We start from the raw sequence: 15984 nt of genomic DNA, 5'->3' as shown, positions 1-15984 counted from the left end.
TATGTAGTCACGTTAATCTTCCCTCTTGGGTTTTGAGGTGAGGAAGACCAAGGGCTCTCTTGGTCAATTCTAGCTACTCACCGAACTCTTCTCCCTGAAAGATGAAGGTGACTTGTGGGGAAAGGGAGCTGCCTTGAGAAGGATAAGGTAGAGATGGAGAGTTCAGAGACATGCAGTCTTTTACAGCCATATTGTTGTTGATGCTCTGGTGAACAATCAGGCTCTTGAGGCACTCCTCCAGCTCTGTGATTTCCTCATCCCGCAGGCGGTCAGGCTGTAATGCAAACAGCATCAGTGATTCATGCCAGGTTCACCATCTTGTAAAGCTGTAGATGCTTAGCTGGAAGGTGCAGCTTAAGGTGATGGTGTCAAGAGAGGAGCAATGAGACAGCTATAGCATGAGTTCTAAACTGACCAAATGAGATAGTCTAATGGAGTTCTGGCTGCAATATGTGAATTTGAATCTGTAATGTGATGTGAAAGAGGCAATCTCCCCCTCCTGGGTTTCTCACATGCAGCAGTGAGTGCTTACAAGTTGCACAAAACTGCTAGTAGTTCATGTTTATTTTCAGCAGCCGTCTGCAAGAATTAGGGTGCACATAGGCAGCGTGGCTTCTCTGACTTACTCCACAGAGTCCCACAGAATAGGATGACCTATGTGGGTCAGACCCACAGAATAGGGTGACCTGATCCAACAGCTCATGGCCACCAAAGCAGGCCTTCTCTCTCTCTGCCCCTCCATTACCTAAGTTCTGTTGTTCCTGGATCCTCTCCAAGCCAGTTTTTCTCACTAACCAAGAGAAAACTAGTCTGACCTCCAAAAAGCAGGTCATAAGAAAGGGAGTGAAGAAGGCAAAGCACATGGGAAGAGTCAAACCTGGCGAGTGCTCTGACTCAGTCTAGTGTTTAGCTCACGTACAGCAGGCACCCAGCACTGCCCTCAGCCACGGACGGCTGTGCCCTAGTGTCATCTTTCTGATGTTGCGCTGTTAGGCAGCGGTCAGACTGAGTCAGTTTTGGGGAACTGAGAATAAGCCCATCTCTTTTGTCTGGTCAGCTAGTTCAGCAGAGGGAGAGAGCAGCAAGCAGAAGTTGACAGAGTATGGGATATCACATGTTGTTTGGTCCAGGGCTGAAAGGTTTGCATTTCATTCTCTGTGCTTGCAGAAAAGCAACCTGGCAAAACATGCTCTTGTGCGTAATCTTCCCAAGTAGATGGTGACTACCTATTTCTCAGGACCATCTAGAGGGAACTAGAGCTATAAGGTATTGCTAGTTCCAGGTGGAAAAAAAGAGGAGAGGAGAAAGGCAATGAGTGTAATCATGTCAAGTGCCATGGTTCTGTGGTGAGATGACAAGATCTCACTGCTCTTGCTAGCAGGATTAGAGTGCCAGTGCCAGTGTGCGATGAGCTAGACGTTAAGATATCACCCCTGAGAGAGGGACTTTGCCTTCAGAAGGGAAGCCTATTCCTGCTGGCAGCAGATGCTGTGTGTCCCCGCTCTGTCACAAGTTGTCGGTATAATGTGCAGAGTGTTTGCACTCACGCTCATTTCTAGGTGCTACTCTCAGAGGAGGTGCTGTGTGAGGCGGGGGAGGAAGGTGCTGAGCAGTGTTGGTTCCACACAGGACTGCTGTCCTCTCTGCCTGCCTCACAGGTGTATTGAGGCACACTTGCTTGTGCTCTCAACTGCACCTTCTACAATTCCGCATCCTAGTGGTGATAACAGCCACGCTAATTGTTATACACAGAAACCACAGAGATTTAGCAGAGTCTCTGTAGGCTGTTTTAGGTAACTCTATTACCCTTCCAGAAAAGTGCACGGCTCTTTTCTGAGGAAGGGCAGAGCTGTTTCTCTATATTACAGTTGAGAACTGAAAGATGGAGAAGTCAACAACACAGAACACTGCAGCAGAGCAAGATTTGCACCCACCTTCCCGAGTCCTGTGCTACCACCTCTCATTGCTGCCTGGCCTGCCTGCCTCCCTCTCCCATTCACCTTTTCTCTGTAGATGCACTCCAGGCAGCGATCCTCATCCTTCAGCATGTTGTCAAGGTGCTCGTTGCCAGCCTTCAGCTCCATTTCAAGAGGCACTGTGGTCATGGCCAAGGAGAGCTGGAGGTGATTCTGGAGGGACTCCTGGAGCGCTCCTTCCCGGTAACTCTGCAGGAACCGGCGGCAGTTCTCCTGCTTGCAGAACTTGAGCTGGACTATCAGGTGCGGGTGACTGCAGTGCACTTTGAGCATGTCCACACCATTCACGCTGCCGGTGGAGTCTGGCAGGGAGAAGTGAGCAAAGTCACTATCCAGGCATGAGACAAACAACCCAGACCCACTCCCATCCACCACCAAGCCTGCAATGGAGTAGCTTTTGAATTCTCTTCTCTCTGTGATAAAGTCCTCTGGGATGAAAAACCTGTATGTAAAACCAAGAGGAAAGGATTAAGTCTTTGCTGCCCTGCCACCATCAATCCTTATAAAGTAAGGTGCCCAACTGAAGCCGTATGGTACTAAAGCCCAGGTAATTATCCCAACGTGTTCATTAGGGGAGGATTTACATTTGAGGCTCCATTTCCAGGACAGAAATTGTTATGCTAAACCAGCAGCATAGCAAAGGTTTATAGATGAAAGCACAGAGTTCAGCTCAGTGCTCAGTCAGACTTCAGTCCTTGTGACTGGAGTTTTATGCAGTGATGAAGGTCCTGGAAAGAGACCCAGCATTTCCTCTCCACTCCATGCCTAAAGGTAACTTTTAGCTGGCTCTGAGCCTTCAACACAATCTCACAAATGGTGAATGATAGATCCAGCCACAGGAATTTAGGCTGCTTGAGATTGGGCTTTGACTTGTTAAGGTCTTTTGCGCAGAGAATTAATTCACAGTAAAATCTAAGCAAGGAGAAGCCAGGGATATACCCTCTAATATTAGTGCGGGGGGAGCACGAGCGACATAAACAACAGAAATTGGTCAGGCCTTCATTCTTCCTTCTCCCAGCAAAATTTGATTAGCTGTGCACATTGACCTTGTCTCCACAGGGATTTTGTATGCTGATGATGACAGTTCAAAATAGGTGTTTTTCTCTTGTTTGCAGCAGAGGCCTGTGGGAGGCTGACTGTACTGCTTCCAAACCCGAATTAACCTCTTGGCCTGTCGTTGCACAGGGCCGTATGGAGGTGCCAGCTCAGACCAGCAATACATCAGGTATTCCTAAACCACGCGTCATGGCATTATTTAGACATGCTTGGAGGACAATCCCAAGGCAAAGCAGACTTGTGTGCTCCACATTAGGCAGGATGAGTGACCTGGCATTTAGAAGTATGTGATCTAACAGTGGCTTTACAGGGTTTACTGAGTCCTGGTTGCATCAGAAAGTCTAGTTTGGACCAGATATGTAACTGGGACATGGGGTTAGGCAGCTAGGAGAAGCATTTTAATTCACTGTGGCTGACTAGAAATCTCTTTATCGCTTCCTTCATGCTGTGTTTTTTGTGAGTGCTGGTTAAACAGAAGCTTCCTTAACAGGGTAAGAGGGCTGCGGAGGGAAAAGCTGCACAGACATGGAAACCTTTACGAATGGTGTACAAGACAGCTGTAAAGCTGCCTCAAAAGAGAGGACTTTGCACATGTTTCTTCATGAAACCTCAGACAGCTTCAGATTTCATGTCCTTTTTAGGTCTGAATAAGCATAGTAGGATTTAGTGTTTTTGTGGGCTTTTCTTTAAACATGTGAGCAGATGCACATTCCAGTGACACAAAGCAGCCATAAATGGAGCCTAACTGGACAACTGTGTCAGGCTTCCTGCTGCTTCACATCTTTGGATCGAGCTGCTGCAAGATGAGCAGGCCTGTATTGGATGACTTGGCTAGACTCATGATTGCCAGAAGAAGTTACAGAATAGTTACACAAGCCCAACTAAACAGTATAGGCTCAGCTGTATGACAGGTAAAGAACACCATGAGAGTCATTCTAGGTAAGTATGATAAACTCTTCAAATTACTATTATTCTGCAGTCAGCTTGGTGCAACGGTGGATAGAGAAACATAGTTTTATGGCCATTTGCATCTCAAGTCCTTTTTGGATGTAATTAGGGTTACGTAGAGTTGAAGCTAATGTAGTTGTGCCTGTCAGAAAACAACTTACACTGGCTATCACTAATTTAAAAAATTGGCTTCTTAAAACAGAAATCATGTTTCTGTGGTGGTATAAAGACAGAAATTAAATCTTCTTTTGGAGCAATTGCAATCTTTTCCCCTCTTACATAAATGGGTTTAAATGAACATTCATAAAGTAGGATAACTCATAGGATAGTTCAAGTTGGAAGGAAGCCCAGGAAGTCTCTAGTCCAACCTCCCATGCAAAGCAGGGTCAGCTCTGAGGTCAGATCAAGTGGCTCAGGGCTTTATCCAGTCCCATTTTGAAAACACCCAAGTATGGAGAATACACAGTTGCTGTGGGCAACTCCTTGACTGTCCTCATGGTGAAAATGTTTGTCCTTATATCTGGTGCCTACTTCTCTTGTTTCAATTCGTGCCTGTTGCCTCTCATTCCTCCATCCACCACTGTGAAGAGCATGGGTCCATTTCCCGCTCCCCATAGGTATTGGCAGGATGTTGGTAGGTCCCGCAAAGCCTTCTCCTCCCCAGGCTGAACAGGTCCAACTCCCTCAGCCCCTGCTCACACAACAAGTACTCCAGCCCCCAACCATCTTGGTGGACCTCTGCTGAACTTGCTCCACTTTATTGTCTTTCCTAAATACAATGAGCACCAGCTTTCCTTACCCATGAGTGTGAGATTAAAGAAAGGCATTGCATGAAGAGATGAGACAGTGTGCCAAGATAGCGGAGAGGATGGGTACCTGCTAATGCTAGCTTCAGCGCCTTGAACACACTAGGTTTCTTTTGGGAGCTTTCGTAGAGAGATGGCAGAACGATGGTCTTGCACGTCGACTGGAGGAAGAGATAAGCGCTGCCAATCCAAGGAGCGGAGCTGCCTGCCATCTTCAGCACGCTACAAAATCACACAGGTGAGCTGAGAGAATATAGGGAAAATGGCCTGATGCCAGGTGAGTGCTTACAGCAAACACTAAGCACAGGCATAACAGGATTATGGGGGTTTACCGTTATTTCCTAGAGGAGGTGGTGATGTTGTTAAAGCAAGTGTAACCTTTGAGGAGTTTACTGTTCTGTAAAGCATAGCACAGTGGGACACGGTGTCCCAAAGACTCAGCAGCTCACAAAGCTCTCCTTTCATTTTCCATTCATTTTATAGTCCAAAGAGACTCCAAAGCAAAGAGTTTCAGTCCTCAAGCCTCTGACTGCCTAGCCAAGCTGGCAAAGTCTAAAGATGCATAGTTAGGGTGCCCCAGGGAGCATGCAGCAGTCCTGGCTCTGGCAGGTTCGCACAGACTGAAGCCCTATTGAAGGCAGAGGCATTTTGCCTGAGGTCCCAGTGCCCTGGTTGTCCTCACTATAGGATACGTTACAGAGCCCAGGGCTCATGTAGCAGGATACTTTACATAGATAGGACAAGGGGTAATGATTTTAAACTAAAAGAGAGTAGATTTAGACTAGATAGAAGGAAGAAATTTTTTACAAAGAGGGTGGTGAAACACTGGCACAGGTTGCCCAGAGAGGTGGTAGATGCCCCATCCCTGGAAACATTCAAGGTCGGGTTGGACGGGGCTCTGAGCAACCTGATCGAGTTGAAGATGTGCCTGCTCATCACAGGGGGGTTGGACTAGATGACCTTTAAAGATACCTTCCAACCCAAACCATTCTATGATTCTATGACACAGGGCTATCACTCTGCTTTATGTACTAGCTCATTTATTATTCCTCTTCCACCATCTGCCTCTTCCAGCAACATACCTGGAAGACAGCACATCCACCTCTGTTCTCATCATGCCTGTTCCTCGCTGGCCAGCTAACGCAATGCTTATACCTACCACAGCTGCACCCAACTCTACTCTGAAGGCAAAGATGAACCAAAACACCTCCCAGGCTACAGATGCTCAGCATGGAAAAGCTGTACTAGAGTGGGCAATACTGGACTGAGACTGTGGTGGCTGGAGAGCACCTGACAGCCCAGGAGACAAGCATGGCCACCTCTCCTTTCTGGTATGTACACAAACTGTCTGAGCATGTCCATGAGCTGGTCACCACAAGCCCCCCGAAACTGCTCTCACAGACAGCAGCGCTCGGAGTCAGCCCTTCATCGCATCATAGTGACAAGTAATTTGGGGCTTTTGACTCAGCCCCAGTCCCAAGTCCTGCCCCCTCTCTGACTACTTGTTTACATCTCTGTCACACCATCAGCTGCTTCCCCCTGGGCATCCCTTCCTTCAGGCTTTCTGCCCTCTTTCTCAACCCCAATAGCCTTCCCTCAGCTGCAAAGCAACTGGCCTAACAGCATAACTGCTGGCCATGACAGTGTCCCTGACTTCAGATGTCCTTTAGATGGTGGGTGTGAAGATCTTTCGTCCCCAGGGGCTGCCAGACCAAGACGACGACCTCCCACGGACAAGATGTCCTCCAGGTGGTCGCTGGGGCTGGGAACCATTTCCGCCCTGGGCAGCAGATCCAACAGGGCGCTGGAATATATGGCCCCTCCTGTTTCCTTACCATAGCCTTGAACTGTGCCCAGCATGGGAGCCTTTTACTTCAGCATGGGAGCCTTCTACTTGTTCAGAAAATACAGGAAATAACCAGTGAATCATAAAATTCACACTGAACTTTGGAGTTCACAGAGTGCCTGTGGGGGATGCAGGAGTGCTCCCATGGCCATGGGCTGCCACATCACACAGGCCTTGTAGAAAAGCATCTCGTAAAGAAGAAAGAGGAGGATGCACTGCCGCTGCTGTCCAGGCCTGGTCTGGGCCTCCAGACAGGGGGCGGGAAGTTTGGGATCTGGGCACCCATCTCCTAGCATCTCGCAGAAGGAGGGTAACAGAATCTGAGTAACATCTTAGAAAACTACAGCCGTGGAATATTTAAAAGGTTTAACCCACAGAACAGTTTGTCTTTTGAAGTGCAAATGGCCGAGAGCTCCCTACCAGCCCAGAGGCAGATGATGCCCAAGGGCCCTGCTCCCGCGGCTGCAGCGTGGACCCCGCTGCCCCTGCCCCCCCTTCCCCACACAGACCGGGCTCTCGCTCCTCAGCAACCGCCTGGTTCGACTCGGCAACGCCGGAGAGCCCGGAAATTACACCGGGCTTGCAAAAACTCAGGTTAAGGAGCCCTTTGCTGTCGTGCCTCTGCAGTGTCATCCCCGCAGGCGAGTCTTCCAGCCCAGCGAGCTCTGCTCCGCCCCGCTCCCCCCTCGCCGTGGGCCTCAGCAGCAGCAGCGGTCAAACGGCTGCGGGTGCTTTAGAAAGACCAGCCCCGGGCAACGCGTAACGTACGCGATCGCCGTCATTGCCTTTTTCGCCGACCTTCGGCACGCCTCAGGCGGCTGCTGCTTAATTCCTGTCACAGACTTCACTGGGAGGGGGGCCGTCTTTATTTCAAGGAAAAAGAGCTAGGGCGGCGAGGCCGGGGCAGCCCCCGGCCCTGGGCACGGCCGGCCTGTGCCGCCCGTGGTGGCACCGCGTTTTCCCCGGCACCTGGATGTCCCCGCCGGGTCAGACGCCGGGGCCTGCTGACCCGCCCCGCGAACGCCCCGGCGCCGCCGTCCCGCGAGCGGGGCAGCACCGGCCGGGGCCGGGCCCAGAGAGCGCCCCGCCGGCCCGACCCTGCGCGGCTCCGGCGGGACGCGCCCGGCACGGCCCGCGGCGCCCTCCGCCCGGAGGGCCCTACCCCCGGCGGCCGCCCCGGCCCCGCGCCCCCGGCCCCGTCCGCGCCCCCGGGGCGGCCGGCGGCCCCGCGCCCCCATCCCCCTCCCCCTCCGCGGCCGCCCGCCGGCGGCGAGCCCGGGCCCCCTCCGGCGGCTCCGGGAGGTTTTACCTTCTGCCACCGCCGCCGCCCGGCCTCGGCGCCGCCACTTCCGCCTCTGCGCGGCGCCGCCCGCTGCTCCGCCGACACGGGCCGGGCGGCTGGGCCCCGCGGGGAGCCGGGCCCCGCGCGGGCGGAGGGGGGGTAGCGGAAAAGCGGAAAAAACCCCCAACCAAGCCCAAAACAAAGCCCGTTGCAACGCGAGCGGTAGCCCGCTTTCCGCGAATATCTGCTGCGTTTCTTGTGCTGCCCCAAAAACCAGCGCCGAGAGCTGGGTTCGGCCCGTGTTACTCCCACCCGAAGCCGCCGACCCGGCCCGGCCCGGCCCGGCCCGGCGGCGGGGAAGGATGCTGTTCGCTGAGGAGGTCTGAGCCGTTCTCGCCGTGCCTTGACGCCTCCAGGTCTCCACAGCACAGGGCGGCTGGTGGCTCCGGCAGCAGCTGAATGCCCACCCAGCTTCGGTCACTTGGTCGCTCCCGTAGGTGAGGCTACCTAAGATGGTCAGCAATTACTCTGTTCAGATAGTTCACGAGCTGCCCACCGCCTGGGACTGGGTGCGTGTCCCTGGTCTGCTAAGGATGCGGGAAAGCAGGGTTGCTTGAAGCCCCTGCGTAGCTTGTGGCTGACGGCACTGCAAGGCTGGTGGGTCCTGGCCAGCACTGTCAGCTTTCCCCCGTGACTCCGCTAACGAGGGTGAACAGTGAAAACAAAGGTTGGTTGGGCTAGTAATTACTGAGAAGCAGAGGAGTTCACCTCTTAACACCCTCCCTTCCCTGGACCTCATTTTGAAAAGCTGTCCTGGGATAATTTGAGGAATGCAGTAACTGCAGCATCTGTGACAGCATCCAGGGATGTCTGTTCAGGAGGGGAGAAGGATTAGTGATGTGGAGTTCCCTTCCCCAGGCAAATCCAGCAGGCTTGACGGGATACTGCTGTTCAAGAGTGCAGTGGGCGAAGGAGGAAAGCTCCCAAAAGAGATGAGTGAGAGTCTGGTACCGTTTGTGAGAGCAACACTGATGGAGGGGACCTCTGGGACTCTGCTTAGCAAAAGCAGAGCAGCGTGATAGTGAGCTCTGCAAGCAGGTAGGGACACCTGGGCTGGTCCTTTGGTCTCCTGCAGGAGGGGCAAGATGATGGTGTCAATATAGCTGCTGAATTCTGCTGGGTGTTCTGGTTTAGTCCTTCCTGCAGTAACACCTGAATGATCTCCCACCTCTCTCTGAGCCGGGTGAGGCTGTTTTAACTCCACTGTGCTCCTTTGACAAACTGAATATACAGGTAGAGAGAGTAAAGCAGCTTTTCCTGAGCCATGAGAGGTTCTGTGGCAAGGAGCTGGATTTAGGTCTCCGTTGCTCAACCTCAGGTAACAGCCTCCTGCCCAGGCTGCATTTGTCCTGCATGGATGTCCTCCCGCAAGCAGAGGGGTAACAGCAGCTCCCTTGTTTGTCCCCAGCTGGCGAGAAGCTGGGGTGGCCCCAGGGCCAGATTTTGTGCCCACATGCTAGCTGCTGTCACTCTGGCTCGGCAATCAGGTTGTGCAAACTCTCTGGGGAACTGAACTTCAAACAACAATGGAAAGCATTAGAAAAGATTTTTTTAATATACATATATATATGAAATACATATCTATTAAAATACATATCTATTTAATACTATTTTACAACAACAGTATTTTAACAATATAATTTGTTTGCCAAAGGAAAAACATAATTGAAATAAATCCCTGATGGGGTTAATCCGGGCTGGCTCTCCTCGGTGCTGTGGTTCACAGGGCCAGGCCCTGGGGGGCAGGCAGCACCCACAGTCCCCTTCAGGGTCAGCAGGCCTGGTGGTGCCAGTGCTTCTGGAAACCAGGCATTTACTTGCTGACAGTTTAGGAAGCAACTTGTGAGTTCATACATTTAAGGGTTAATGGGGTTAAATGAGCCCAGATGTCCCAACCTTCCCCTACAAAAACCAAGCCTGAAGCAGCGCTGGCTCCCAGAGCCAGGTGGGAACCACAGGGTGAGTTGCTGTGGGGACATTACCCACCCATGTCCCGTAAACATTTTCTCCTTGAAGCTAGTCCGTTCGCTCTATACTGAGGGAATAAAAACCAGAAAGGGTAGCCAAGACCCGAGTTTCTCTTCTGCTAACCCTTGCTGAGTGCGTGTTTTCAGGGAGCAATCCCGTGTGGTGAAATCAAAGTGCTCGATAAGCACTTGGAGTTTCACCCTGTTGTCTCCCACTTGTGAAGTAAAGATGCCAGTGAGGGGAGAGGCTGCGGCTCAGCAGGGCTCAGCTGGCACAAGATTTGGGTCTTGGGATTCAACAGCGTGTCTGCTTGGGGAACGCGCGGCGGGGGTAGGACAGGGGCAGCTTCAGGGAAGCGGAGTGTTGGGTAACTGGGGGGTGACACCCGACACACGGGTGCTGAAGGAGGAGGAAGACAGGGCTATTAATCTGTGTGTTCCCATAAAGGATAGTGCAGCATCCTGGCTCCCACCCCGTGGGCAGGGAAGGCGCCTCTCTCTCAGCTGTTATTTTTGGCATCTCCTCCTCCGCTCCTCCCTCTGGGGCGCAGCCGGTGCTGGGAGCCGCAGGCAGGGAGCGCAGGGGAAGACGGGCTCCGCCGCGAGAGGTACGCTGCGCCCCTGCCCAGACTGCCTGGCGGGGCCTACGCGGGGCTGGAGGGGATGCCATGGCGGGGGGCTTCCCGGTGTCGCTCGGCTCGCAGGGAGAGCGGCGGCCAGGCCCAAGCGCCGTGGGCGTCTCGCCCGAGCTCAGCACCGCCCGTTCCTGTTTGGGCTGCCGGCCGCTCGCCCCCAGCCAGCGGCTGCCTGGCTTCCTTGGGGCCTGCGACGCTGAGGGCTGACGAAGCTCGGTGCGGCAGCCGGCAGCACCCCTTCCGTCATGTGGCTAGTAAAGCGGGGAGATCCTTCATGGCTCACGAGATCCGGTCCGAACCTGGCTGTCCTCGCCGGGGCAGGCACCCAAGGTGGACCCAAGCCAACCCGCAGTGTTCACAGACCACAAACCGTGCTCCTTGGTGACTCAAAGCCATTCAGTTACTCTAAGGAACATCAATAATTTTGCCTTTCTGCCTGCCTTCCTGCTCTCAGGCTGTGTTTTTAAGTTTTTTTCCAAGCAATCACCATGGCTAGAAATGCAGTCTTGCTTTCTAAGCGATTCAAGGTCCTTTTTACATGGCTCCAAGGGCTTGGGCTTTCAGGAAAAATACCAAAAGGAAGACGAAAGGAGCTGAACACGTGAGATTTCATGTAGGGCAAAGAGCAGTTTAACATTTTGGCAAACATGTATTAGAGACTGTACTGAAAGCAGCTAAAAGTAGAAAAGCAGGGTCCGAGCCATCAAGGTGCTTGTCAGAGAAAAATGACAAAAGATAGCGAGTTCCCAGGAAGGAAGCAGGACTGTATCACTTGGCTGTTCTAGCTCGGGGCTGGGTGGAACAGGGGTTGTCGCTGATACGATGGTAGATAAGATAGTATAGCTGCTATGCTACTGCCACCTCGCACTCAAAATAATGAGTCACGCTTCAAAGCAGTGTATTCTAGAAAAACGTGCAATTGTGTTCCCCTCTGCATTATGCTTTTTGCATCGCTACTCCATACTTGCTTCATGTTTTTCAACTCTTTCCCTACTTAGGATATCTAGAAGTGCAGGTTTTCATTTAGATGAAACCTGCAACGCTGAGGTAATGCTGTGACTCCAGGACCTGGAGCTTCAAAAGCAAGGGAGCATGCCATGAAATTCAGAGTGAGATTGCAAGACTTTGCCCATGCTCCAGTGCTCGCCTAGGAAGGGGAATGTTTGCATTTAAAAATCCCTTACTTCTTTCTTCAAGGGTTGAAAAAAAATGTCATGTTGGTAGTTTTATTTGTGCAGAAATCTAGAAGATGGATAAAACACTTTTGGGAAGATGATGAATCAAAAAGTTAGGTAATGGCCTGATGCTAAGAACCTCAGCTTTCTTCCCAGGCATTTATTCTTTTGCATTATAGTTCACATGAAAGGTTAATCAAAATATTCTTTTCCATTTTTAAGTCAGACATGTATAAATGCAATTTCTGAGAACTGGAGTCACAGTAATAAAACACTTTTTTCAAACTGTCACGTCTCATCACAGACAAGGACCACTGTGATTAAGCTACCGTGTTTTTACTATAGGCCTTCTGTTTCACTATCAGTAAAAAATAGATATGTGGGACTGTTTTCTGTGCAGAGCTTCTGCTTGCAAAGAGGTTTTTTTTCTCCCCCACAGTTTGAGAAATCCGTCTCAGCTTTTTGAATACCAGTGCAGCAGTACTAGAAAATTCTCTTGCGTTTTTATTACTCAGAGTAGCAAAACCTCACTGCAGGAAAAAAAGCTTTTTTTCCCCCAAAGCTTTGATCTGGCATCTTTAACTCTTGAAAAGTATCACCCAGCTTCTTAGGACTGATTGAAAAAATTTCAAAAAATTGAAAAAACAGGTTTTCCTCATTTTTTTGTTCAGTTTCAAAATTTGGTGAAAGTTCAAGTTCGAAAAAAATGTTGACCTCCTCTGTGATCCAGTTGCATTGGTTTGATTTGTTAAATAACTCCTAATGTGTGTGTGTCTCTCTCTTTTTTTTGTTTTGTTTTGTTTTTCTGAACAGAGACTTTGGAGAATTAATTGCAGTTTTGGAAGTTTTTCCCATTTTTAAACCTGACTCAATTGGCAAAATGCCTGCACCAGTTCCAGGACTGTGGAACTACATCCCAGAAGAAATCCTCATCCAAATTTTCTATTATCTTTCTCTTCAAGATAGATACACAGTCTTCAAGGTGTGCAGACAGTGGGCTACAGCTGTTTCTTCTAGCTCTGTTTGGCATTTCACAGAGATCAGGTAAGAGGAGCGTGTTTCTCATGTCCGATCATCTCTGCAGGCATAACTAGATCATTATGTTTTCAGTGCCTGTCAAACACTTACACCACCCTACTGTGACATTGTTGACATTAATTGTGATTTCTGTGTGTGATGGTATTATCTTACATGACTAGCACCTTTTTATATAATAGAGAAAATTGTGTTATATGCTGGAGTTTTTTAATTGCTGCTGCCGACTTGGGTTTTATGGAAAGTATTATATTCTTAGTACATTGCTCTAAGTTGTCATTTGAAAATGGCAAGAGATAGTTACTAACTAGTCAACTTCGTCATGACACTTACTTCTCTGGTGAGTCTTTCTGGGGACTGACTCTTCTCACCTCCTGACTCCTTCAGTGTTTGGCCTTACAGTGACTCTCCAGGCATCAACTGAGAAGAAATGTCTGGGGAATCTGTTGATGTTTGCAGAAGCACTAGTAAAGGAGCATATCTGCTCTGTGCTTGCTCAGCTCAGCGTTCACAGTGACTAAGAGTTTTTTTACCCTTCCAGCTGTGATTCAGAGGATGAGGAAGGCATGCTGCAGAGCCTGCTCCAGTTTCTCAGCCAAATCAAACACCTGAAAATTGTGTTTGACCAGTCTAAGGAGGTCAACCGGAAGAATGTGACACGCATCTTGGATATGTTGGCAAAACAGAACCACAAGCTGCAGCAGCTATGCATTGTGTGCCATGGGGAGAATCCCTATTTCTACTCTGGCCAGGACATCCTACAGAGCATACGGAATATATGTGATGCTAAAAACCAGATAGATCTTCAGCATATTGATTTTCGGAAAATGCCTTTCACTCTCGATGGTGAGCTTGTTGAACTGTTAGCTACCACCAACCTAAACTTGCACAGTTTGTTCATCAACAACCGCACCCTGGTATGCAATGTGGCACCAGACACCATTAGGAAGGTTCTCAGAGCGTGTCCCAAGCTCTCAGCCTTGGGGGTTTATTATGCAAGTTTGTCTGACGATGTATTTCAGGAACTGCTCAAGCCCGAAAGAGCAGCTTTTACCCATTTAGACATTTTCTGTGAGCGCCTGGACAAATATATACCAGTCATCTCAGAAGAGCTCTGGGCTGCTGTAAGTCAAAAGCATCCTCAACTCTGTGTAGACCTAGAGTTTGATCATACGGTCCCTGCCTGCAAAATACCGCGGATCCTAAAGCTGAATATACCTGTGAGCACACTGCAACTTAATACCTATAATTACATGGTCAGTCAGATTAGGTTTGTCACCCAGAGCTACAGCAGTACTTTAAAGAAGCTGACACTGCAAACCACATCCTCGGAGGACTTAAATTCCTCGCTAGTAGATCTGGCTAGGCATTGCAGAAATCTGTTGGAGATCCACTGCTACTGTGTGGTCAGCCAGGAGGTGGTAGAAGCGTTCCTCACACACTGCCCCAGTCTGAAACAATACACTCTGAAGGTCACCAAGGAACGGCACCCCTGGAAACCAGTAACAGTCCAGTGACCAGCTCCTACTGACTTCCTGGGGAAATCGTGGGGATCTGCAAGAGGACACGGAAAGAAGATTTAGGGCTGTAAGGAAAATGCTGCCAAATGCCCTCTGCGCTCACTGAGAACGTGCTGTTTCACCAGCACTGGCTGTTACATATGATGCATACCTGATCTGCAGGCCAAGCATTTACACTCAAATGTGATAGAGAAAAAGTTATACAGAGAAATACAATTGGCCACCTTTTTTTTTTTTTTTTTGGTCTTTTTTTTCTTTATGGGGGTATGTAGGGCAGGTCTTTTTAATTCTTTGCTGCTTTATTTAGCAGGAATGCCCAGTTTACCCTTTGCAGGTTTTTACTTAGGACCTCAGTGGAATTTAATTTTGATTTTACATTTTAAAAGAATCTCAAAGTCAAGCGCATTGTGTCAGCACCTACGTGTTGCCCAGCAACTACTTAAATGGGCAGTTAAGGAAGTGGCAGCTTCAATGCAGCCATTTTATGCCCAGTGGGGTACTTAGCCGTGCAGATTCAGTGAGCTATAGCAATGAACTGTGATCATCTGATGGAAAATTCCCTCTAACCTTGATAATGCCTCTTCTGGCATTTCAGTGATGGTAAGCTTACCCCTTATCCAGTCGTCAGGAAATTTACAGCTTGGAGGGATGTAACGGGAGCTGAAATATGTTAGAAAATACAAGCAGGAGAAAAAGCACTTAAGGAAAAATATTCACAAAGTAGTAATAAAAGGCATGTGGCCTGCAAATTTCTGTGTCCATCTTGTCTTTCTTTTGCTCAGGAATGCAGGTTTCCAGGTTATAATTTGAAGGCCTTTTGGAAAGACCTTTGCTTTTATTACATCGTTAGTGTTTCTTAGGAGAATCAAGAGTGTTGACAGTTGTTGCGTCTGCTTTCTGCATTCAGATGCAAGTTACCTTGCATCTGAATTAGGATACGTGTGTGTTGGTCTGTTGTACCAAAGGTTTTGGTGAATGTTATTTGAAGAGCAGTTTCTGAGTTGAAATGATCCTGGCATAAAGCTACACTGTGAGCACCTATTTAGAGCTACCTAAAGCATTAACAATAATAATAATAATAATAATAACAACAACAACAACAACAATAAAGCATATTGTCATCTAGATTCTATGTGTAGCTTTTTTTATCACCCTCTCTTCTTACCCAAGAGCCAAATCGTTTCACTTGACAAATAACACAGGATCTGTAGCCAAACCAGCTTACAATTTTGACTTTCCAAAACCTTGCCAAAGATGTGCAGCCCTGAGGTCTGGCCAGCCCTTGTTCATCTATGCCAGCCAAAGTTTAGGACAAGAAAATTCCAAAATAATAATTCAGGTGCCTTCACAAACCTGGCATTGCTGTGCCTGGGCATCCCACAGACTTTCGGCAGGTGGGTTCACTCTGGTGACTTGCTAACCTCTCAGCATAAGGTGCGTAGCACGTGTTCCCTTTGCATGACGCTGCGTATTTATTCACAGCTCTGTGAGATCGGCTGCAGTGCATTTTCATTCTGTGTATTGTTCTCTGGGGCTGGTGATGCCATCGCATTGTGCTGAGTTTTTAAGAGTGCGAGCAGCACTGCTGATGTGACTCCCTGGGAGCCTACTTTCCACTGGCCTGGGATAAAATTTGGTGGTTCATTCTCTGTCGGACGCACGCGCGTGCAGGAAGGCA

General features: G+C 49.5%; 2 protein-coding genes across 5 annotated transcripts in view; one reads left to right on the top strand and one right to left on the bottom strand.

Annotated features, from left to right (window-relative positions):
• Positions 1–7993, bottom strand: part of TRADD (TNFRSF1A associated via death domain) — a 32023-nt gene extending 24030 nt beyond the window's left edge. Inside the window, exons 1-3 of the mRNA XM_075040349.1 lie at positions 7942–7993; positions 4857–5008; positions 2001–2278 (exon numbers count right to left, since the gene is read on the bottom strand). Coding sequence (XP_074896450.1) covers positions 2001–2278; positions 4857–4998 — 420 coding nt within the window. The 5' untranslated portion in view covers positions 4999–5008; positions 7942–7993. The remainder of the gene's footprint in view (positions 1–2000; positions 2279–4856; positions 5009–7941) is intronic.
• A 58-nt stretch (positions 7994–8051) lies between these two features.
• Positions 8052–15425, top strand: FBXL8 (F-box and leucine rich repeat protein 8). 4 transcript variants are annotated; one of them, XM_075040347.1, is made up of 4 exons: positions 8055–8411; positions 8833–9012; positions 12565–12795; positions 13328–15425. In XM_075040347.1, the coding sequence occupies exons 3-4, from the start codon at positions 12632–12634 to the stop codon at positions 14301–14303; spliced, it is 1140 nt and encodes a 379-aa protein (XP_074896448.1). In that variant the 5' UTR covers positions 8055–8411; positions 8833–9012; positions 12565–12631; the 3' UTR covers positions 14304–15425. The 4 variants fall into 4 exon arrangements, with proteins under 4 accessions (XP_074896446.1, XP_074896448.1, XP_074896449.1 ...); XM_075040345.1 differs by lacking the exon at positions 8833–9012 and having other exon boundaries at positions 8052–8411; XM_075040348.1 differs by lacking the exon at positions 8055–8411 and having other exon boundaries at positions 8802–9012.
• The last annotated feature ends 559 nt before the right edge of the window (positions 15426–15984 follow it).

This window comes from Buteo buteo, chromosome 11, assembly GCF_964188355.1.
Source record: "Buteo buteo chromosome 11, bButBut1.hap1.1, whole genome shotgun sequence".
NCBI lineage: Eukaryota > Metazoa > Chordata > Aves > Accipitriformes > Accipitridae > Buteo > Buteo buteo.
Note: the sequence above shows the minus strand (reverse complement) of the source record. Positions and strands in the feature narration are given on the sequence as shown.